Raw genomic sequence first — 23,352 nt, 5'->3', positions numbered from 1 at the left:
TTTATTATCCATTTCTTTTATGATATGTAAAGTCGAAGTTTAGGGATTTAATGTAGCTTGATGCGCAACTAAACCAGTATGATTGAAATTGCAGTCAAATAACTGGCATCTAATCGATAATATAATAAGAAGCTACATCATTGATACTCTGCAGAATGATGTGTTTAATTAATTGAATGTGCAGTGGTTTTGTGTCCATGCAACTGATGCACCGCTCACTTCCCTAAAAGACTACAACACTGTCGCATGTAATCTACGTTGTTGTGTTCACATGACTGCAGTCGCACTTTGCTAGTTTGTTAGAAACACTTGTTGGTGTCTTAAGTGTGTCTAGTTGAGCTATGGCAGAGCTTTTTCTCCTATTTACTCACAGACGACGTTTAAGTCACACTTCCCCACTCTCTCTATAACACACCGTGTTTGTTTTTGTTTTTGTTTTTTTTATTGTAGCCGTTTAAGCTAGCGGGTCGCAAATATGATGGTGTGGAAAACGTTTACATTTCTAGCTTTGCTCCTTTGCATTTCCGAAACTTCAAGCGCTTCCTATGTTATCACAGCTGACGTGCAAAGGCCGACAGGAGATCTTAAACACTTCTGGAGAAGCACTGGTTTCTGGTAGGTCCAGTTTTAACTTTTCCCGTGTGAGCGCCGAGCAGTAAGTGTCAGCCAGAAAGCAGAGATTCACTGAAACGGGACACTGACTGTGGGTTTATTTTTATATTCACTGTAGCAGAATACTTCAGAGGAAGTATTTAAAAAAACGATGCACTTACTAGGAACACGTAGGACTTTCTCTGAGCGTAAAGGGAGAAAGGTAGACTATGGAGTAACTCACTGCCAAGGTGTGCAGAAGAGCATCTCTGAGCACACAAGACATCAAACCCGGAAGTGGATGGGCTACAGCAGCAGACCAAATTTCTGACAGCTAAGAACACATTAATGATGCATGCTCTGATGAGTCTCAGTATCTGCCACTCATTCAGGGTTTGGCATGAACAACATGAGGGCCCTGCCTGGTATCTGCACTTCAGGCTGCTGGTGGTGTCATGGTGTGGGAGATATTTTCTTGGCATGCTTTGGGTCCCTTACTAAAAGTTAAGAATCATTTGAACGACACAGCCTACCTGAGTATTGTTGCTGGCGATGTTCATCCTTTTTTGATCACATCTGTCAGCACCAGCATCACACACAGTGCCACAAAGCTCAAATCATCCCAAACTGGTGTCTTGAAAATTCACTGTACTCAAATAGCCTCCATATTCACCAGCCCACTGACAAATCTGCAGCAGCTATGTTATGCCAGTCATGTCACTACAGACCAAAGTCTCTGAAGATGGTTTCCAGTACATTGTTGAATCTGTGTCATGAAGAAATAAGTGAGTTCAGGGAAAAAAGGGGTTCAATCTGGTGTACCTAATAAAATGCCCAGTGAGTGTGTGTAGATATAGCACAAAGCTAAATGTTTGTCTGTGTTTTGTGTCCAGCCCCCCGCTCCCTCACACGCAGGCCCACGAGTATGACCTGAGCATTGACCAGCAGCTGAATTTGGCCTATGTGGGCTCTGTTCCTCATGGAGGGATCCAGCAGGTCAGGATACACTGGATGCTGGAGCTGGTGACTGCACAGTAAGTGAAGTAAATGAACAAGCAAGTAGGTAGCAAGTAGCATGACATGTGGTGGGTCATGTTTGCTATAATACGCTCGCGATCGAAGACAAGCTTTTTGAATGTTGTTTTTGTAGGTTATAACTTACAGTAGTACTAAGAGTGGTCTCATCTAACTTTTTTTTAATTTTAGAGATATTGGAGGAAAACCTCAATATAACTTCACTAGACTGGACCGGCTGATAGAGCTATTATGGATGAATGGCCTTCAACCAGGTACTGTACTACAGTCCTGTTACGTTTGTTCCTGATGTAAATTTGTCATCTGTTTTCATACCTTTTTATTGTTCGTTATGAGGTCATGGACGAGTAAAACATAATTTCTGTGGTCACGACTACCACAAAAGTTGACCCTGCGCGGGCGACCGTGGTTCAGGGGGTTGGGAAGCTCATCTTGTAACCAGAAGGTTGCCGGTTCGATCCCCAGCTCTGTCTGTCTTGGTCGTTGTGTCCTTGGGCAAGACACTTCACCTACCGCCTACTGGTGATGGCCAGATGGTGCAATATGACTCTCTTCTGTCAGTCTGCCCCAGGGCAGCTGTGGCAACAACTGTAGCTGCCTCCACCAGTGTGTGAATGTGAGAGTGAATGAATAGTGTAAAGCGCTTTGAGGATCTCGAAAAGCGCTATATGCAGTCCATTATTATTATTATTACTCGAGTAATACCTCAGCCAATTTTGAAGTAGGTCAGATGACAGAAAAACATTCTCTTGCAACAAAATCTAAAGCCTTGCCTAGCCTAGCCTGCTTGGGGTGGCTGTAGCTCAGGAGATAGAGCAGGTCATCTACTGATTGGAAGGTTAGTGGTTTGATCCCTGGCTGCCCTTGTCTGCAGGCTAAATATCCTTGGGCAAGATACTAACCCCAAGGTGCTCTCCGATGCATTCATTGGAGTATGAATTTATGTGAATGTTAGCTTAACCTCCTAAGACCCAAACATGCATTTTTAACTTCTGTTTGCTATTTGGGCTGATTGGGACCTGATTCATGTAAAAACAAAGAATTACCTGATTTTTTTTTTTTTTTTTTTTACCTGATTTTTGTTTCTGAGAAAAATTAGATCCATATATGAGGACATTTGTTTTAAATTTTGATAGAAGAGTGGCAGTATGGTGTCCTCGTACGTGGTTATCAGGCCCTTGTATTGCAAAATTGTGTATTTTGGTCTAGACAACCCAAAATGTGACGTCCACATTTGTGGACGCCAGGTTCTAGGAGGTTAGGAAGCACCGAAGAAAGTGCTTGTATGAATGGGTGAATGTGGCATGTTGTATAAAGTGCTTTAGGTGCTCCAGGAGGGTAGAAAAGTGCTATGTACGTCCATTTACCATTTAGTTAATTTGTTAGCTAAACATCAGAAATTTGTGTATCAGAAAACGTAATTGGATTTTCCTGTTCTCTGTTGCAGGATTTGAACTGATGGGAAGTGTCTCTAATTACTTCACTGATTTTGAGGATAAATCACAAGTGGTCGAGTGGAGAAATCTGGTTTATCTCATAGCCAAGAGGTACATTGGTGAGTGAGTTGAAGCGGTCATCGTTAGTTTAGTTTTTTGTTTCGTACTTTTTTTGCATAATCAATAAGAATATTAAAAAGGACAACACTGAAGAACAGTGAAGTCCAATAGGAGAGCCATAACAAATTACTATGCATTAAAATAATGAATAACAGTCATTTTTTTGACTAAAATGGTCCCAATTGAAGTATTCAGAAATCAGTCAGAAAATGTACTGTGGCGGGCATGTAAACATGTGATTTAGCTGAAACTAAATGGCTTAATCTGCACTGTGTCACCCTGCTCACGCGTTTTGTGATGACTGTCGTTGCTTGTTGTAAATTTCAGACAAATATGGCCTGGGAAGTGTTTCTCGATGGAACTTTGAAACATGGAATGAGCCCAACAACCATGACTTTGATAATGTTACTGTCTCAATTCAAGGTAAACCTGTGAGACATTGTGCATGGCTTGTGTGTGTGTGTGTGTGTTTGTGTTTGTAAACTGTTACCATTGATGAAAGGTAAGTCTGGGGTCCCCCCCTACTTATTTTCTCTTATAGATCTGGAGCTTGTGTTTATAATAGTGTTATTTAATGTGAATGTAAACGGGCACACACATTATATGAAGTTATGCAGTTATGTTCCAAGAGCTGCTTTTGCCTAAAAGCACTAAACCAATTCTTGTGGAGCTTCTTTTATAAATTTGTGGAAATTCAAATGTTCTCGCCAGACCGTATGACAGTGCTGTGCTGTGGATTATCATTTTCTTCTCAAGGGTTTCTAAACTACTATGACGCCTGTTCTGAGGGTCTGCGCGCTGCCAGTACACTCCTGAGGTTTGGAGGTCCAGGAGACTCTTGTCACCCCCATCCACACTCCCCGTACTGCTGGGCCATGCTGCAGCACTGCTACAACGGCACCAACTACTTCACTGGAGAGACTGGGGTCAGACTGGACTATATAGCCCTGCACAAAAAGGTCTTTTCTTTTCTTAGCAAATAGAAAATGAAAGCAGTCTTGATTATGCTCTAGATTTGTGCTTATAGTTGCCAGAGAAATATAATTATCATTATGTTCATAGACTCCGCTGTTTTAGGAAAAACTATAGTTATTACTACACAAACTTGCTTAATTCCAGGCTGACTTCCTGTTTTCGATCTTACAGGGAGGAGGCTATTCCTTCCCCATCCTCCAGCAGGAGATCAAGACTGTAGGAGAGATCCAAGAGCGTTTCCCTAAGTTTCGCAGCTTGCCTGTTTACAATGACGAGGCTGATCCTCTGGTAGGGTGGTCCAGGCCTCAGGAGTGGAGGGCTGATGTGACCTATGCTGCAATGGTGGTAAAGGTGAGGCAAAGACATTTAAATGAACAGCATGGGTGGAAAAAAATATTTCACGTGGGAATTTATGTTTGTTAGAAGTGTCCAGTCTAGAACAGTATCTTTCCTTTAGACCTGAAAAGGACCGCACCAAATAGCTGATGTGAGCACGGCAGCTCTAAATTGCCGGACATCAAACTTTAATCGGTAATGGAGAGATTAGCAAATGCCCCCATATTTTGTGTATGATCTTCTTCCCATAGAAATGACCCCGACAACTTCATAAAATGTACTCATCAGACCATGAATGTGGGTATGGGATAAAAGAACTAATTTGTTGTCGGTGTGTTACGAGGAGCTTCTCTCTGCCAGTTAAATCACCCTGATCAAATCCTCTGCTGTCCACCTTCAAAAGGTTATAAACCAGCACCAGGATATGTTGTTGGCAAACCCAAACAGCACCATCAACTACACCCTGCTGAGCAACGACAATGCCTTCCTCAGCTACCACCCACACCCCTTCACCCAGCGCACATTGACCGCCCGCTTCCAGGTCAACAACACTCAGCCGCCTCATGTTCAACTCATCAGGAAGCCCGTCCTCACAGTCATGGCCCTGCTGGCTTTGCTAGGTGACATCTTTACCCTAGAACACATGTTCCCTCGTGGGAAAAGGGGATGAATCGTTTAAACATGATTTAATTCATTTGTGTCCCTGTGATTCAAATTTTAGGAGAGACCCAGCTTCTGGCTCAGGTTGTGAACTCATCAGGAGGCCACAACGGCACACTGGGAGTTCTCGCCAGTAGCCACAAACCCGTAATGCCCGGTGGCTCAGACAGCTGGCAGGCAGCAGTGTTGGTGTACAACAGTGAGGACAACAGCACCTCTACCATCACCGACGATGTCGCTGTCTCACTGAAAGGACTGCCTGCACAAAACGGTAACACTGTCAAGGGATTTGGAGTGTTTCTGTTTATCTGTGATGATTTCTGTAAGTCTGTTTGGTTAATTTTACTCCTCTTTGCTATCTGTTTGTTATCCAGGTCTAATGTATGTCACATATTACTTGGACAATAATGTAACCAACCCTTACGAGCTGTGGCAGAACATGGGGAGCCCTGACTACCCCACAGCAGAGCAGTTCAGACGCCTCAGGAGTGTGGAGGTAAACAGGACAGCTGGACAGTATATATTCTAGTTTTCTGCAATTATAATTGTATGTTTTTCGAGTAGTGTACAGCAAAACACGAAAGCTAAAAGTTATCTATCCTGTTTGATACACCTGATCATCACCACATGTCAGTTAAAAAAATTACCTTGAGCGAGTTGTTAATGTCCATTTCTGAGCATACTGCCAAAATCAGACTTCATCAGGATTGCATGTGGTCCTGATATTCTTTAGCGGCATCTATGGTCACAGCCCAGCACCGTGCGGCTTGATTGGCGTTCCCGAGAGATCAGCAGAACAGCTACTGGTGCCCTTTTCTCTTTACAGAAGAGAGCAGGTTGTCAGTGAGCACACGTGACAGGCATGAAAGAGCCTCGAAGGCTGTGGCACACTTTACGCCGTGCAATGATTCCCTCATTCCTAAATCTGCACCCCAGCTCCACCGAGTTAAACAGGCTTCTCTGCCTTTATTTTTTTTTTTTTGATGAAGTTTTCTGCACACCACACTGTGAGAGCATGGATTTCCTCCCAGTATGAACTCTCATCATTTTTGTTATCTAGTTGATGCCTGTGGGATTATTTTTTTGTGAGTCTTTAAGACTTGAACTGATTTGACAGATTACTTTGACCCTTTCCTGCTCTCTCAAGTGCACCGAGACACGCTTTGACCTGATGTGTCATTGTCTCAGGGCCCCCACACTGACGGACCCTTGGACGTTCCTGCAGGAGACAGTCTGATTCTGAAAGCCAAATTGCCGGTGCCCTCCGTCCTCCTCATCCACGTCTGTGCCCGGCCGAAAGCTGTGCCAGACCAGGTTAGTACCAACACAACACAGTGGTGTATAGGTAAAATATCTCATATTACACTCGTGTCATAAATGAGTCTGAAAGACAATATTAGAAAATAGTAAGAAGGCTGAAGCTGCTTTAAAATATTTTAATTAATTAAATTTTTAATTTTAAGCTAGAAAGAAGTCTGTAATTTGTAATAAATGTATGTTTTTAAATGCTCTGTTGTCTATAAAATTAATCACAGATTTATATTTTCACACTGCGTTATATTTGACCTTCTTCAGGTCAACGGGTTACGCTTCATTAGGATCACTAAAGGTCAAGTCCTTATTATCTGGTCTGACCACTGTGTCAATTCAAAGTAGGTGTTTCTCATCCAAAACATTTCATTTCACTCTGCTTTAAAATGTATTATATGCATCTTTATCCTTTAAAGGTTGGACAACGTTAGTAAGGCTAATACCACTTTTATTATGTTATGCTTCGCAGATGCATCAAAACATATGAAGTGGAATTATCCACAGGCGGCAAGGCATTCGGCAAAATCAGCACCCAGAACACTATTTTTACTTCTTATGTTTATTCACCAGGTAAGAATTCACACTAAATTCATCTAAATCTGAGACCTTTAGAGTCTGACTGTACAGAGAAATAATATCATGCTCTCTGTTGTGTTCTGTAGTGGACCAGGAGGTCAGTGGTCTGTACAGAGTTCGAGCTGTGGACTACTGGGGAAGGCCCGGCGAGTACTCGCTGCCAGAGAGATATTCAGAGGAGCATTAGTCCGAGATCTGGTCTGCTGGCTGTTATGTTATGTTTTGTTATTGTTTTATATAATGTAAATTTTTGGATTGGTGGATTTTGTATTTAATAAAGCATTGTATGTGGTCAGCTGTAATCATGTGAGTCAAGGTGTGAAATCACTGAATCCTCGCCCCACCCCATCATGTTGAGGTCACCTGAGGCAAGGTGTAAGTGAGGTTTGAGACGCTTGGGATCTCTAGACTGCATTGTTGGTTTCTAATATCCGGTGTCTGGTCAAAGATGGTGGACACAGATCGTCTCCTTTACTGCTCTTTGAAAACATCTGTATTCTCGGTCCAAGGTGTGGACATTTGCATCCTTGAAAGAGTGACCTTTATCGTTCAGGTGCAGATGTTGTCATGTTGAGGTGGCTCTTCTACGGTGGCTGTTTGGTTTCTCCTATTTAGAGTCCGAGCACTACTCACCGCGCCGCACAACATACATTGTGTTATTCAGCTTGTGTTTGGGAGTGCATTGAGATGAACCAGTTTCTGTCTGAGGGTGTTGCTACATCTGAAGTGCAGGGGGAAGTCGTGGGACCACAATGTTGTTCTATTTCTGCCGGGTTGGTGTTTGAAACTCTTTCCTGTACATCTTTGCTGATTTGATTAAGGCTCAGATGAGATAAGCACAAGTTTTAGGACTTTTCTTTAAACACATCCTTTTCTTTCTTTCTCCTCTGCCTTGGAGGAAACATCCTCTGTGACTTCAAAATTTTAGGTTTCTAATTTTTCAAGCGAATCACTTCAAAAGAGTGAATAAACGTGACTAAAAGTGCCATTAGAAAGCATTATCATCACTCATACATTTATTTATGAAGTTGTATGTTTTTAAGTTTGTAGGGATTGGATAAATAAGTGAACAGTAGATATGAAGTGCAGTTAAGGGAAATAAAGAGCCACCACAAGTTTCTTTACAAAATTTATTGTCACCGATGCAGAATGGCACAGTGCAGATGTTACCCACCAGTGTGACAGTATGATACAGCTGGTTATTTGATGATATCCATCCCATCGTTAATAGTTTCCAGTGGATTTAAATTGTATTTTTGTCGTGGCAGGTTTAAAGTTTTCACAGGGTTATGGATTGGATTGGATTTATCTGATGTTGGTCACATAGTTGGAATGTGACAGGCTTATTCTCTTGGATCCACTTTAATGTAGGGTTGCTCAACATGCCCCAGATGAGCATTTGTTTAGCAAGCTCCTGTTGAAAACAGAGAGGAGGAACAAGTGTCAGATTAAGTCTTAAAATTCTTTCTCTGCATCAGAGCTTAAGATAAACAATCCTCAACACAAGTCCTTGTTTTACATACCGGACTGCAGCACAGGCTGGAACTGTCCGGCCATGCAGATTTCCTCCTGCTTCTGGCGGACCACTCTCTGGATGGCAGGGGGGAGGCCACGGGGGTTGCGGGAGAAGACTAGAGCATAGCCATCCTCGCAGGTTCCGTCATCCTTCAGGGTGCGGCAGGCATAGGTGATGGCGTAGTTGTCATAGTCTGTATCAATGACCCAGTAGTTGTCACCTAGAAGTCAGGAATGAGAAATGAGTCCCAGCTCCACGAAGGAAAGACAGAGTGACAAAGAGAACATGATGAGCAGGCTTACCGCCACTGGACAGGTAACTGGCCAGGCCCTGGTAGTCCATAAACATTTTACCAGGGTTGCCAGGGTCAGGGACTGTGTACTGAGCAGCCATGTCAGCACAGACAACCCAGAACCTGAATACAGAGGAGAGGAAATATGCAGCAAATGCAAGCGTATTCATGACCTCACATTGAAGCTGCTACCAAGTATGTTGCAAATACCCACCCAAAGAGAGTGACTCTGCCTCTGGAGGAGGCCACCATGGAGCCATCATCGCCAACCGTGTACTCAGCAGAGATGTTGTCCTGCAGGAACAAACCCTCAGGATCTTTCTTCTGCAGAGCGTACCACTTCCCTGCGTACTGTTGTAGGGAAGAAAGGGCGAAGATGAGCTTTATTTTGATTGGCATGTCTATAGTATGGATATACACACTGAAATGTGTGAATATCACAGTAAGTAGCACATAGTTCATAAGGTCATATGTGTGATTGTATGCCGATGATGTTCTGGTTTATACATGAGCCACATTGATCATTTTGTTCCTGTTTTGGTTATTTTTTTAACTACTTATTATACACCAGTGTTACTATAAATACAGTCAAGCTAATTCAGATTACAGAAAGTTCAAAAATACACAGAAAAAGTCTTAGAATATATTTCAATTTTTGATCTCGTAATGAAAGGGTTAAGAAGTATCCTTAAAAGACACATTTGCGTACTCACTCGTTTGGGGTCAAAGTCCTGTTTGACTGTGAAGCTGTCCACCACACAGGAGGCCAGGCTGTGCTCCACACAGGCCAGGAGCATCATCACCAGAGCGAAGATTTGAAAATTCATCCTAACGCAAAACCCAAATTAACACTGTATTATGATTTGTTTATATAAAGGTGTAAAGTCAGCATTCCTAAATCACTCTTGTAAAATCCTCATAAATGGTTTAAGAACAAGAAAGGGTTGTTCTTTGAGCTCCATATTTATTTGTAAAAATTTGAGCAAGTCCCTTAAAAGCAGCATCTCCTTACCTGAAGTAGGGAATGAAGAAGCCACAAGACGTTTTCAGTGCAGAGTTGTTGCAGTGAACTGTGGTGAGAAGACGCTGTGTGAGCCTTTTATACCCGACGCACAGACAGGCTCGCTGCTTATTTTCAGATTTTAAATCTACGGCTTATCCAGTTAACAAAATCCGCCGGCGTAAGCTGATGAACCCCCAGATTCAGCAGGCTTTATGTAATTCAGTGCAGGGCTACATAATGGAATACAAGATAACAGATGCCCGGCAGGATAAGGCTGGCTGAGCCGCAGGTCACGTATGCACAGCAAAGGTGTTTACATGAGCAGGCAAATGTATTTTTAGCCCTGAGGATACATGAAAATGTATAAAGTGTACAGATTTACCCAGCCTGAGAAAGATGCAGGGTACAAGAGAGATTCTGTCTTTCTACTGCGTCTGTGTTTCCTTTAAATGTGTTCAAAATATTCCCAAAACCCTGAACAGGGACAGTTTTTCCAAGAGCATTAATGCTTTCTGTTATCATTATTAATATTAATTTAACACGATAAAACAAATCACTGCACTAATTAACTTAGTGTTTTGTTCTGCCAAGTCTATTTGTAGATTAAGCATTACTGCTCCGTCTCTTTAGCCTTTTTGCCTGTTATGTTTTATTCAGGATGTTTTAACCTAAAATTATGTATTTTGTGAGTTCTTAAACGTTAACAACCAATGGAAAGGAATCAAAAATCTGTTTTCCACCTTCAACAAACAGTACAAATGTACAACTGGTAAAACTGCAAAAAAAGAAAAAATTATACATATGTACTGGATGTTGGGTCATGTTAGGTCAGCACAGGCTCAGGTGTTCCCGGCTGCTGCCACTTACTTGGTTAAGTAATCTGTCTCTTCTTCAGCTTCGCCCTGCAATGTGTCACACAGGAAACAGCTGAGCTGCAGTATAGAAAGTTTACACCACTTATGCATCCTGCATGTGCAGAGGTCTAAAAATGCACAAGCTTCTGTTTTACAGGTATCAAGGTGAAGTGAAGTTATATTCCAAAAACGCTCACTTTACGATATTATATATCGTCTACATGGTTTATTTAGAAGAAAAAAGGATAAAGAAAATCTCTTCTTTTGATTTTACAAATTTTGGAGTCAAATGTCGAGCAACTGGTTTTTGTTTTTTTTTTTTCAGTTTTTGTGTCCCAGCATCCAAACGTAACCAGATCACTGTAATCCCTCTAACAGCTCTTGGGAGATATTTTTGTAAGGTAAGGAAGCCAATTTAAGACGAGTAGTGTGTCGTAAATCCGGCTGCATTTTTCTGGCAGCCCTGTCATTGTTGTCGTTCTAATAATAACCTGTCCTGAAGATATTACATAAGAGCTTTGTGCCCAACGTCCTCACCTTTTTAAATGCAGTCAAATCTTCGACACTGATGTGACCAGTCACGTGTCAGCAGTGTTAACTCTGCATCTCTAATCTGAAAACAAACGACAGGTTTAAATGATCCTGTTACAGACGCGCACTTGCTTAACTGGAAGGGAGCTCAGGTTGATCAGATCTGGACCAGAGCCATGTCAGGTTGATGACTGGCTCAAGTTGTATAACAAGCAGCTGAGTGTAGAAATATATGCATCCGTCTTATTTAATCATAGGCTGCAGTAACTATTTTGATACTCAACTAGCCATTCACTTTTCTCCCAATTAAAATTTCATTTTACAAAACTATCTTTTTGTGCATTAGTGAAAATAATTAATGACATAACCCTGGACTTTGGAAACAATAGAAATTATTTTTAGGCGATGCAATTAAACAAAAAGTAAGAGGTTGTTAAAATTGTTTTAACACCCAACCAATGTGGGTCACACTAAAAGTGAAAATGAATTTCCACATGAACTGTAATCTTAATTAAATGGGAAGTTTAGACAATAAGTATGAACTTTTCCACAGGTTCAGAAATACAGCAGGACTGAGCAGAGTGACAGACATGTGAATCTCAAATAAAGAGCATATGACTCATAAACTTTGGAGTCATATTTATGCATTTATATAAGTAAATCTAAATTAAAGATCAGCCACAAAATAAGTACATTTTTACCTTTAAATCTATAAAATTATAATAAAGTGTTCCAGGCTGTCTTGTTTAAAACTGACATCAAGCGCCTGGTGGCATGTCACCGTGCTAACATCTAAAAGGCTCTTTCAGGCTTTCAAAGAAAAGATTGTGAATGCCTGGCAAAAGGATTTAAGAGGATAAGTCATTCCACTGTAACAAAAACTACAGATCACCTCAGCCATGTTGCCAGTTAGTTCTCAGACCTCGAGCGATCACTGCGATTTCACCGCGACACCCGTAAAGTTTCAGAACTCATATCATAACCCACCATGATGGAGACATATTCACAGGCAGACGTGTCAACACCTGTTAAATTATTTTAAAGAAATGTGGTTCACACGCACACAGAGTTATACTTCTTATGTCTTTATTGAAAAGCTTAAAGTGAAGGCTGGAGAAGGTGGAGATAATACCTCAAAAGCTCCTTGGATTGAACAGGATTTGTATAAATTGGGTATTGACAACCTGTGCTCTTGGAGTGAGGTTGGAGGGAACAGTGCTTTCATCATCAACTTACACAGAGCAGCATTACGGAGGTGCACGAAAGTGGAGGAAAAAAATAAATCAATGCACTCCGTGTTTCATCAGCATTTCTGAAGAAGAAATGAGAGGTTTACTAAACTAACCAGCACCCCTTCATAAATGGTTCCCAGACAACTGTGCAAATTTTGAAGTCGATGTTGTAAATGGAAACCAGTGATCCAAAAAGTTGTTGGCAGTAAAACAAAAAAAAAAAGGTAACTGTAAATAATGATATATTTCTACATTTAATATGAAAAAGTGTTAATGCAGAAGCAATCAGGAATTCAGTTGACTGAAGGAGAACAAAGACCACAGTGCATATATGGCATTAAGTTCAAAAGCTTTACTCAATAATCCATGACTAACATTAAATCACAATATCTGGAAAACCAAAGGGCTGCTGTATTATCAAAGGTAGCGGTGAACATGTCCACAAAATAGGAGTGTTTTTGAGTGGCAGTGACCCCATTTTGCCATAGCTACTCCAGAAAGAGTGGAAGAGGTTGGAAATTGCACGTGGACGTGGACATCCTGGAACAGCACTCCAACGCTTTACTTCAGAATGCTGTCGTCATTTGCTGTGAGGACGAGAGCAAAATATGAGATTTGACAATGCAGTCGTGATTGAGACGTCCACATGTGAGCTGTACAGTATGTCTGCGTGAACAAGGTACCTTCTGCTAGCTGCTTGGCGATGCGCTCCTGCTCTTCACGGACCTTCTTCTCCTCCTCCTCAATCCTCCTCTCTTCCGCTGCAATAGGCTTCAGGTGATCTGAGCAAATCAGAACATTTATTAAGCTGAGGTGGAAGAAAAAGACACGCAGTTTCCTGATTTATGAGATACAACTATTGTCTTACACAGCACGTAGTATATAAGAAGCTCTGCCCAATGAATGGAAGTGTTTGACCTCATTACACTACACAGCTGCAGTAAAGGACAGTTCTAGTGACAACTTACCATATCTCCTTTTGCCATATATGATCCCAGCAATCAAAGCTGAGTACCTGGCTGTCTGCAATAGAAAATGTGTACATGTTAGTGTCAAAAACCCCACAATGAGCCGGCTGAGATGAAAAAGAAAAAACACGATACAATTGTAAATGATAAATGATTTATGTCTGACAGTGAGAGCCATCCATCAGCCTCTGATGACCATTTGGTACCTAAAAAGCGAGCTACTTCAAAAACCCTCCAACAAAACACAGGAGGAAAAATGTTCCCAGTAAAAGTGGAAACAACAAAAGGTGTTTCACCACTTGAGGCAAAAACACACCACCGAGTAAAACCTTGCCATAAAGAGGGAGATACTAGCAGCTGGTGTTGTGTGACCCAAATGTAAAATGACTCCACTGAGCATCGCTGGGGAACTCGCTGACTGCACTCCATATGACAGGAAGGGCAAACGTGGATGGAAATGACTGATGTGATCACATGGTGGAAAAACAAGGCTGTAAGCAGCTGGTTAAAAAGCTTGATCCAAGACAGAAAATATTTTTCAGTTTTATTATATGACAGCATGGTGCAGCTCCTGAAGGGTTAAGTTTACACTTTAGTTCAACAATAACTAAAGTGTTCAGCAGTTATACTTAAGGCTTCCAGGGGAAAAACTGTCTAGGCTACTTTTGTAGTATGTTTAACTTCTCCTGTGTCTCTACTATTGCACTATAATGCACCTTGTTTTAATAGATTCACATTTCAATTATGGCAAATTTATTGAAATATTCTGATATTGTGTATTATACCGTCACACAGCTTTTTGTTTTGTAGATTTATAGTGTATATATTATTTATGAATGCAATATTCATTATTGTCTTACACAGTGTCAGTCTGTAGTATATATACACATTTTTGCATTCTCATAGAATAATGCCCTTAGTAGGCGCCTGCAGCATTTTTAGTTTAACTTTGTTGTTTGCTCAATGTTTATTAAAGACTGTACTATTTGTATTCTTTATCCTGCTGCTGCAACACAAAACTTCCCTTGTGGGATTAAAGTATTTATCATTTTGAGGCTGTATTTTCTAACACCAGCCGCTACACCTGATGAGCTTTCATTAGTACAAAACCCACATTTGACTGAGGATTTAAAGGGCATTAACGACAGGGCACAAAGAGTAACTGTTCCAGTAAAAAAATATCTAGTCTACAGTAACCTTATCCACCTGTCATTCACAGTAAGACCAGTAGGGGGCAACAGCTTCGCTCCAAAACAAGAGTTTTCTGACAGCTGACAACTGAAGTAGAAGGCGAACAGCAGCTAAACTTGTTTGATGCAGAGACAAATACAAAAACAACACATTTTTAGAATTAGTCATTGGTTATTTCCGGTGACTCCACTTTACCAGCCAGTTAGCGCTGCGGCGTTTAAATGAAGGTAACTTGTTTTAACTATCAGTCAAATCAAGCGTGATGTTCCGTCACAGTCACTGTTCTCCCGCACACATGTACGGTCAGTGCAAGCTGAGCTGTACGGCACAATCAAACAACAGTACAACTCAGGCTGCAGCTGCTCATTCATAGTTTTAATGACACAGCTGACAGCTAGCATGCCCCTGCTAAACGTTAGCAGGTTAGCGTGTTCTCGGTAGCTAACTAGCAGCCTAAAAGACGGCGGTTTGTGCTGTCAGACTATAAAACACTAGTTTTATAACAAAATGTGTGTCAATGCAAACCTTAATCAGAGGTGACACTGCAACCGGAGGAACCATAGTTTCACGGCAGGCTTACGATTAACAGCAGAGGTCACTTTAGCACCAGCAGGAGGAAGAGCGGAGGCGTCTTCTTCTTTAGGTCTTTCTGCCGCTGGTGAACTGCTGCCACCTTCTGGAACAAGTGGTCCTCTTCAGCCTTGAGGCCTGGAGTTCCCCACGCCTGATCTAGGCTGCAGCTCAGGCTGTCCAAGAGCTCAGTGATCCCCTTGTCCAGATCTGGATGGAGATCCCCCAGGACACCATCCGTCATCGCATTAGGAACATGCCCCGACATTTTCACGTATTCACTATTTTTGAGCTACTGCAATGAAAATTCAGCAAAATGGACTAGCCCATCTACTTGTTCCAAACACACCAACCTGTCCATAACTGTACAGATATGAGCATGATGTCTTTTTCTCATTTAGACCGAATGTGTTTAAGTCTTTTGAAGAGTGTAGTTGATAAAAACTATAAAAAGAGTTTGGGTTTGTTTTTGTTTTTTTGTTTTTTTGTTGTTGTTGTTGTTGTTGTTCGCTTTGTTTTTCCCCTTTTCTTGATGCCAAAACTGTAAAAAGGAAGCAATGTCAGTCTATGGGACAATTTGTGATTGTTATTTGTGCTTCACAATAAAAATATTTGAAGAGAAAAACTATAAAAAGCAATCAACTCTGTACTGAATATAATAAAACAAAAATAAAGTTGATGCGAAATGTCTTTAGCATTGCAAATGCTGTTTTGTGCTGTGATATGTACTAAACTACTCAACTTCCTCAACCATGCCTCCATGTAACAGTGCTGTGCCACCCTGTGGACTGTTTTTCTAATTAAATGCAAACATCTGATCTTCTTTTATCTGTCTATATTCAGTAATAGAGTTTGTCTACATCTGAAAATAATGTAGAAACTGTTCTTCAGACTTGAAGCACAGACATAACACTGGGTTCATTCCCTTACTGATGCTGCCATCCAGCAATAATAATAATAATGATAATAATAATAATAATAATAATAATACTTCATAATCCACGTTTTCCACAGAAATAAGGTCTATGAGCTAAATGGAAAATCAAAACCCAAGCCCATTATTAAATATGTCAATAATACTTTTTTCTCTTTGTCATAATATTCAACCAGAGATCTAAAAACTTATATACACCGACATGATATTGCAGTAGCAAATGTCTTCCTGCAGAGGTCAGTAAAGAATCTTTGAAGATCCTGACAACTTTGTTCCCAGGATAGCTGAGAACCTTGGACACACTTCATGTTCAATTTTCCCAGGTGTGAGAAATCTGGGCGTAACTTTTAATCAGGTATGCAGTTGTAAAGTTTTAAAGTCTTAAAACTGTTTCTGTTTCAAACTAAGACAATCATACAAGCTATTGTTATGTCATGCCTTGACCATTGCAATTCATTATTCCTTTTCCTGGATCACCTGCAAATAGCTCAGAATGCTCCTGTGAGGCTGCTCACCTGGTCCTCTAAAAGGTCCCATGTTACACAAAATCTGTCGTCTTTGGGAAAACCATCCCAGAAGCTTAGCGTTAGCTTGATTTATTCATTTTAGACCAGTTTTATTTTCGGTTTGGGATCATGGTCCTGTTTGAAAACCCAACTCCGTCTAAGTTTCAACCTTCTAGCTGCTTTGAGGTGAAGAATTTGAAGGTATTCTTCCTTCTTAGTTATTCCATCAACTTTGTGCAATGTAACAACCACTGGCAGCAAAACAGCACCATAACATGATGCTACCACCACCATGCTTGACAGCTGGTACAGTATTAGTTTTGACAGCCACACCTTTACTCCTCCAAACATACCTCTTGTCATTGTTGCCGAATCACTTGATATTTGTTCATTCTTATCATAAAACATTTGCTAGAAGGCTCGATTTGGCTCGATGTTGATTTTAAAGCAGGGGCTTCTTTCTCGGTCAGCACCCTCTCTGTCCATGGTAATATAAAACTGACTTCACTGTGGACAGTGATGCTGGTATTCCAGCAGTTTGAGTCTGGCTGGTTCCTGAGTTGTTCCTGAAAATCCTAACCAATTTCCCCTCATCTGATGTTGATAGTTCAGGTGTTTTTTCAAGAATTTAGCAAAGTGATGTCACATTTGAACAGCATGTACCTACATATAGAAAGAGGCCTTCCCAACCTGTGTAAATCTACAATTTCTGTTCTTAGATTAGACACCGAGTTCCTTGAAATCTCCCATTGTTCTGAGTGTTGGTAATTCCAAGGAAAAGCTGTTGTGTTGTCCAAGTTGTGGTCAGTCATGATCACTAAGAAGTTAAAAGGCCTTGTCAGATTAAAAGACAGTGTGGAGCCTTCAGCACCAATTATTAAAGATTTAAGAGAACATGTGTGTATATTTGAGTCTGCATGTATATTTTGACCCTGTGTGTATTAGGAAAAATCCAGAAGTCGTTAAAGATGTTTGCTGTCCAATCATTAGAACCTGGAAAAAGAACAGTTCAAATAAATCGTTAAGGGCCCAAAATTACCATGATGTTCATGTTGAGTACATGTGAACTTCTGACTACAGCTGTATATGTAACTGCTGGGTCTCCGAGGTAATCCGACCAGCTCTTTTTACCTATTCCTAGATCCAGGTTAAAGACAACAGGAGACTGGGATTTTGAGGTTGTGGCTCCCAAGTAATTGGACCTTCTTTTTTTTTTTTTAACAAAAAAACCCCCTTTAAGACCCACATGTGTGAGATTTGCTTTAATTGGTTTTATCCATTTGTAGTTTTAACTGTTGTATCCTATTTTGTACTGCAAAGCCCTGTGATGTTTGTTCTTGAAAAGTGCAGTTTAAATGAACTTGTTTACAATCAGTCACTGAGTAGACTCTCTCTGTGAGGAAAACAGCATTTATTGAAAACAGTGTTTGAGACAGCATATGTCTCAAAGCCAATAAATCATACCGCGTACATTGGCGGAATGATTTACTTGCTTTGCATGCAGATTTGCAAAATGACCGAATACTGCAAACACATGAAAAGCAGCGCTGCACTACAAAGTTCACCAAGTAAACAGATCACCTGTGTGAACACTGATTTAAAGCACTTCAGATGCAAAGGAAAGGAAACTTTGTTCAGCTGCCTCTTAAAAGCGTCTCTTCCTAAATTTCACTGAGCTACACTGTAGATGTGTATAAGGACCTATGCCCTGCCTATGCCCGAGAGAAAAGGATTAAAGGATTTTCATTCATTCTATAGGTATCCAGGTGAACTCTGACCTCTTTATCCAAACATTTAGATGTTGATGAGATTACAGATTTTCACTCTGGGAAATTAAGAGTACTGCTTTTAAAACATTTCACTTAAAAATTATGCATTTTAACTTGACTTTAAGTAAAAAAAAAAACCAACCTCTTCACAGCATGGATAAAACATTCATATGTAAACATATTTTTACACACTAGATGCTTTTACGGAGAGAATTATTCCCATTTTTGCACCAAGGGTAAATACTGCAGATGTGCACAATTTAATAAATGTTGGCCACAAACGTTTCTCTTTGTCTCTATTTTGATATAGTGCATAGTTGACAAAATATTGTATAGATTTGAAGAATGTTTACATTTGTGGTATTCTTGAAACAAATATTTCTAAATTATGCTTTTAATGCTTGAATATCCCTTAATAAAAATATAATTTCCTGTAAGAAAATTTAAAGGGACCAGTTTTCCCCTTCTTCTCGGCACACTGTGTGCCAGATTTTCACTCTGAACTCAGTTTAATAGCTAACTAGTCTGGAGGGTGTAGACAGCCATATGCTTCCCTCACAAAAGCTGCCAACTAGCTGGAGCGCCCCACTCCAGTAAGCTGAGTGGTTTCTTTCTTTTCTTTTCTTTTGTCCCTGTTCTAGTTTCACAGTGAAGCATATTAGTTTGTTCTGTAAAGAAGAAACAATCAGTGTGCATGACATTGGTGGTTTCCAAAGCAGTGTTCCAGGGTTTTCACCGTCCTCTTGCCAAATTTCACCTTCCCTCGGTTCTTCAGGGAGGCGGTGTACTGGTTGGACTTGAGTTTGGAGTAGTAGTCTGAGAACTTGTTGAAGAGGATAGATATGGGCAGGCCATTGAGGATGATTCCAAAAGCAATGCAGATGAAGGCAAAAATACGGCCTAGCATGGTCTCTGGATAGACGTCTCCGTAGCCCACAGTGGAGATGCTGACCTGCAGCGAAGACAGGAAAACGGTCAGTGCTGATGGAAAAAACATCCCAGAAATAAACAGTAGGCACGTTTAGCCAGGGCCCAGCTAAACTGACCTAAAGCTTTCTCTGCTTTTGGCTGCCTATTGTAATCTAAACCATCATGTTGTATTAAATACGCCTTCAAACGAATGACTGAGGCCACCAGGAAAGTGTTTACTGAGGTTATAGATGAAGTGAGCAGCATGCTCATATTCACACTCACTTCTAAACAGGAGATGCCCCCTGTTGGCCATAAGATAGAATGTACATTACAGCCAACTTTTATATACAGCTTATGGACGGTGTTAAGAGAACTTTCTTTTGTAACTCTCTTAACCGTCCTAACAACAAGCCTGGCCTCCTCTTTAGAGTACAGCGTCCATGAACAAGAGTTTGTAAATGCTTCTGTATATCTCAGTGCTGCAAATTGTAGGTATGCTAAAAATAATTATGTTAAAAAAATGCAAACGTTCATCTATCTATTTTCCACCACTTCTCAAATTCCAGGTTGTTTCCAGGCTAGAGCCTATCCCATCTGCCATGGGGCAAAGGAGGGGGTACACCCTGGACAGGTCCCCAGCCCATCGCAGCGTTAACACACCATGCCACTACTTATTACATCTGATTATTAGATATTAATAATAATCACTGCTACACGACTACTTACGGTGAGATGACACATGACAATTTGTTTGTACATCAGGACATGCACTGGCTAGCAAACCACCTTTGTAGTAGTTATAAATCTTGCCCGAGAGTGGTTCAGTTTTGCTGAATTTCACTGCTTTCCCCTCCTGCTGACAGACTCACTGTCAGGCTGTATTGTGTAAATACATTCAGACATTTAGTTAGAAAGCACCCACACTGCCCCTTGATCCATGAGCACTTTTGTCAGACACCCGTTCAGTTTTCATAAGGTATCCTGCCAACAGACTGCAGGTAAACTGTCTTAGAAGTAGGTGGTTCGATGGCTCACTGTATGTGAATTTACATTAATGCAATGGGAGTCGGTAGCCTTGAGCAGCATTCAGAGTTCTATAAACATGACTATCATTCAGAGGATTATTGTTTCTTTCCTTTGGATTAGATGTAAGATTCTACCACCTGGTTTAGGGGAGGGAGGGAAAGGATCTGTTAATGGGTTTATTCATGGCAGCAGGCAGACTCTGTGAATCAAGATGTTAACCTCTTAAACTCCAGCACAGACACTACTGGAGTTATGGCTGTTCCACCCTCTAAAACTTGACAAGGTGCCCCAATTTAATCAGAAAATATTCAATACACAATTCCTAGGAAGCGCAGGGAGACATGTCCTTAATCAGAGCTGACCTCATTTGTTTTGTAAGGTGGTATTGCCCAGTGTAATCTAATAATGTTGCACTGAGACACGAGTTACTCAAGGACAGGACGCATTAATACTTATTTTATGATAAAGTTTATATTTGCTACCCTTTCTGTTATTACTTCATACTGTAGTCATTCTTCATTATACCCCTCAATACAAACATGCACTTACAGCTGCCCACCACCATGCATGAGGAATGCTGGTGAAGTTTGTGTGTGGCATGTCGTGCTCCACGGTATAAACCATAGCAGAAAAGCTGAAAATGCCCATGGCGATGAAGAGGAAGAGGCAGCCCACTTGCTGGTAGCACTGTCGCAGGGTGAAGCCAAACGCCCGCAGACCCGTGGAGTGACGCGCCAGCTTCAAGATCCGAAAGATCCGCATCAGTCTCATGATCCTCAACACTTGCCCCAGCTTTCCCACCTGCCCCACCGCCTGCATGTCAGCCTCATGCTTCACGTAATTATCCTGGCTGTCAAAGATCTCCAGAATGCACTGCAGATACTGAGGCAGGATTGCGATTAGGTCCACGGTGTTGAGCACGCTCCTGCTGAAGGAACTGAGGTCGGGTGTGGATATGAGACGCAGCAGGTATTCCATGGTGAAGAAGGTGATGCACATGGACTCCACGCACTCCCAGTATGTCTTGCCGCTGAGGTGACCTGAAGCAGTTCTGTACTGCATCTCCTGTACTGTGTTGAGGGTCATGGCCACCAGGGAGATCAGGACAAACAAACTGGAGGCCACAGCCATCAGCTTGGCCTGCACAGATGAAAAAGGCTTCTCCATCAAATTCCAGATGGCTCGCCGCGTCTGGCCCATGAACATGTCGTGGAACAGCTCCTCGTTCTCCTCTATCTCTATCTCTGCCTCCAGCTCCCTCTGGATTTTCAGCTGGTCGTTGAGCTCGTCCTGCCTCTCCTCGAAGGCGATGCGGCAGCAGCGGTGGGTGGTCTTTATCCTCACGCCCCAGTAGTTGATCTCCTCCAGAAAGTTGCGGGGACACAGCTCGTCCTTGATCCAGAGCACTCCCGTCCTGTAGAAGTTGAAGATGCTGTGAAAGACATCTGGGTCCCTGTCAAAGAAGTACTCATTGCTGGTCACTATGTAGTCATCACACAGGTCCAGCTTCATGTTGTGGTCTGTGTAGGTGGCCAGTCTCCCTATCCTGGTCTTGGGGTACTTCGCTGCCATCTTGTAGGCTATCTTGTAGGGCTTCCCTCCTACATTAATATTGATCACATAGTTCTTCTTGGAGGGGGAAATGTGCTTGGCGAAGCCGTATGGAGTACTGTCATCCTCTTCGTCCTCATACTCTGCATAAATGTCGTAGATGTCCCTGCTGAGCTCCTGCAGAGAGTTCCACGTTTTCACGCAGCTTTCCTTTGCTAGTGGGTAAACGATCTCAGAAGGTCTTCGATTAAGATCAGAATCTGTGACTTTGTAGTTGGGGAAGAGACTCTGTCTCCTGTTCGGTATGCTGTCCACCTTCCTGGTGCTCCCCATCTTCCTGTGCTCCACCCTCAAAAACTATACAACACACAGAGCAGCCAGACTGACCAGCATTACTGGAGTCTAATACCCCCTTTACCTAAGAGTGGAGGACACAAGCAGGATGCCTCATGGCCCTGTTAATGTTGCTGACTGAGAGGATCCGCGTGCTTACAGGACATATAAATACCATTATCCTCTGCTGAGCTGCCTGGTGACATGACGTTGGCTGTGTAGAATATTTGAACAGATGACCAATAAGAATACATCTCGCTTTATATAAAATGTGTTTTGAAATCCCTTACTCAAGAAGTTATACCTGAAGGCTATGTGTGGGAAATACTACTGTATACCTTTGTTACTTGCATGCTGTCTGAATAAAACTACACTACTTAATACTTTAATACAGGAAAAACTGTAGATTTCTAGTAGAAGTGTTGTTAAAAGTTCACTTCAAATTATTTGTGAGATGTTTTTGTATTGGTTTCCTATAGCAAAGGGAAACAAAGGAAGGCTAGTGCATACATAAAAGAGGATAAAGATTTTAAGCATTAGCCTACTTCCTGACTGGGAGGGGGTGGGGGGGGGCGTTCCTCAGAAGTGAAGTGAATCAAGGTTGCATGCCCTTAACATTAAAACATGTGGTTTTAATGTTAAAGCAGCAGACAAGCATCAGCAGCAACGCTGTGACACATTCACATAAGCAAATAGCAGGCTGAAAATTTCTACTCAGAAGAAACAAGTGTCTCCAACATGACTTTGATTGCCATTGAATCCTCTTATTGGATATCAGATTATTGTCCTGCTGACCAATGATGGCATTCTGCAAGACTATTGGCTTATTACAAGAGCCATAAAGTATGTCAACCCTTTATTTACCTTCCTGCTGCCAGCCACCACATGAGGGTTAAATCAATTAAGGACTGAAGTCATTAAATCAGTGACACTTAAATACCACTTTCAGACTTAAGATAGCCTTATTAGCATAATGTGTCATTAGAACAAGGGGTAAACTGGGATGACGATGCAAACTGTAGGGTCACATCATGTGGAAGAGAAAGGAAAAGAACATTTTCCATATGATACATTTTCAGAACAATGTTTTTTGTTGTTTGTTAAGCCACTTCACATCTGTGAAT

General features: G+C 41.4%; 3 protein-coding genes across 3 annotated transcripts; 1 reads left to right on the top strand and 2 right to left on the bottom strand.

Annotated features, from left to right (window-relative positions):
* Positions 1 to 85: 85 nt before the first annotated feature.
* On the top strand, positions 86 to 7,342 carry idua (alpha-L-iduronidase). The gene is made up of 14 exons (XM_040028469.1): positions 86 to 615; positions 1,485 to 1,625; positions 1,798 to 1,880; positions 3,074 to 3,181; positions 3,510 to 3,605; positions 3,939 to 4,141; positions 4,329 to 4,508; positions 4,897 to 5,113; positions 5,215 to 5,424; positions 5,528 to 5,649; positions 6,342 to 6,467; positions 6,729 to 6,805; positions 6,934 to 7,034; positions 7,127 to 7,342. The coding sequence occupies exons 1-14, from the start codon at positions 476 to 478 to the stop codon at positions 7,225 to 7,227; spliced, it is 1,905 nt and encodes a 634-aa protein (XP_039884403.1). The 5' UTR covers positions 86 to 475; the 3' UTR covers positions 7,228 to 7,342.
* Positions 7,343 to 8,156: 814 nt separating this feature from the next.
* On the bottom strand, positions 8,157 to 10,305 carry LOC120731465 (purpurin-like). The gene is made up of 6 exons (XM_040028471.1): positions 9,861 to 10,305; positions 9,562 to 9,676; positions 9,063 to 9,199; positions 8,859 to 8,971; positions 8,564 to 8,776; positions 8,157 to 8,454 (listed from the first exon to the last, which is right to left on the bottom strand). Exons 2-6 carry the CDS (start codon positions 9,673 to 9,675, stop codon positions 8,444 to 8,446), a joined length of 588 nt encoding a protein of 195 aa, XP_039884405.1. The 5' UTR covers position 9,676; positions 9,861 to 10,305; the 3' UTR covers positions 8,157 to 8,443.
* Positions 10,306 to 19,030: 8,725 nt separating this feature from the next.
* Positions 19,031 to 22,341, bottom strand: LOC120731456 (potassium voltage-gated channel subfamily V member 2-like). Its single transcript, XM_040028458.1, has 2 exons — positions 20,894 to 22,341; positions 19,031 to 19,358 (listed from the first exon to the last, which is right to left on the bottom strand). The coding sequence occupies exons 1-2, from the start codon at positions 22,226 to 22,228 to the stop codon at positions 19,092 to 19,094; spliced, it is 1,602 nt and encodes a 533-aa protein (XP_039884392.1). The 5' UTR covers positions 22,229 to 22,341; the 3' UTR covers positions 19,031 to 19,091.
* Between the last annotated feature and the right edge of the window lie 1,011 nt (positions 22,342 to 23,352).

The sequence above is a fragment of the Simochromis diagramma genome, unplaced genomic scaffold (assembly GCF_900408965.1).
Source record: "Simochromis diagramma unplaced genomic scaffold, fSimDia1.1 OVJJ01000781.1, whole genome shotgun sequence".
In the NCBI taxonomy this organism is placed as follows: domain Eukaryota; kingdom Metazoa; phylum Chordata; class Actinopteri; order Cichliformes; family Cichlidae; genus Simochromis; species Simochromis diagramma.
This window is presented reverse-complemented; position numbering and strand designations above follow the sequence as displayed.

Excerpts from the sequence above, each read along its gene's own strand:
- idua (XM_040028469.1), top strand. The coding sequence starts at position 476 with ATGATGGTGTGGAAAACGTTTACATTTCTAGCTTTGCTCCTTTGCATT. Across the intron at positions 1,881-3,073 it reads GATGAATGGCCTTCAACCAG|GATTTGAACTGATGGGAAGT; the intron begins GTACTGTACTAC and ends TCTCTGTTGCAG. Across the intron at positions 3,182-3,509 it reads CATAGCCAAGAGGTACATTG|ACAAATATGGCCTGGGAAGT; the intron begins GTGAGTGAGTTG and ends TGTAAATTTCAG.
- LOC120731456 (XM_040028458.1), bottom strand. The coding sequence starts at position 22,228 with ATGGGGAGCACCAGGAAGGTGGACAGCATACCGAACAGGAGACAGAGT. Across the intron at positions 19,359-20,893 it reads ATGCATGGTGGTGGGCAGCT|GTCAGCATCTCCACTGTGGG; the intron begins GTAAGTGCATGT and ends TCTTCGCTGCAG.
- LOC120731465 (XM_040028471.1), bottom strand. The coding sequence starts at position 9,675 with ATGAATTTTCAAATCTTCGCTCTGGTGATGATGCTCCTGGCCTGTGTG. Across the intron at positions 8,972-9,062 it reads GGCAGAGTCACTCTCTTTGG|GTTCTGGGTTGTCTGTGCTG; the intron begins GTGGGTATTTGC and ends CTCTGTATTCAG. Across the intron at positions 8,777-8,858 it reads CAGTTACCTGTCCAGTGGCG|GTGACAACTACTGGGTCATT; the intron begins GTAAGCCTGCTC and ends CCTGACTTCTAG.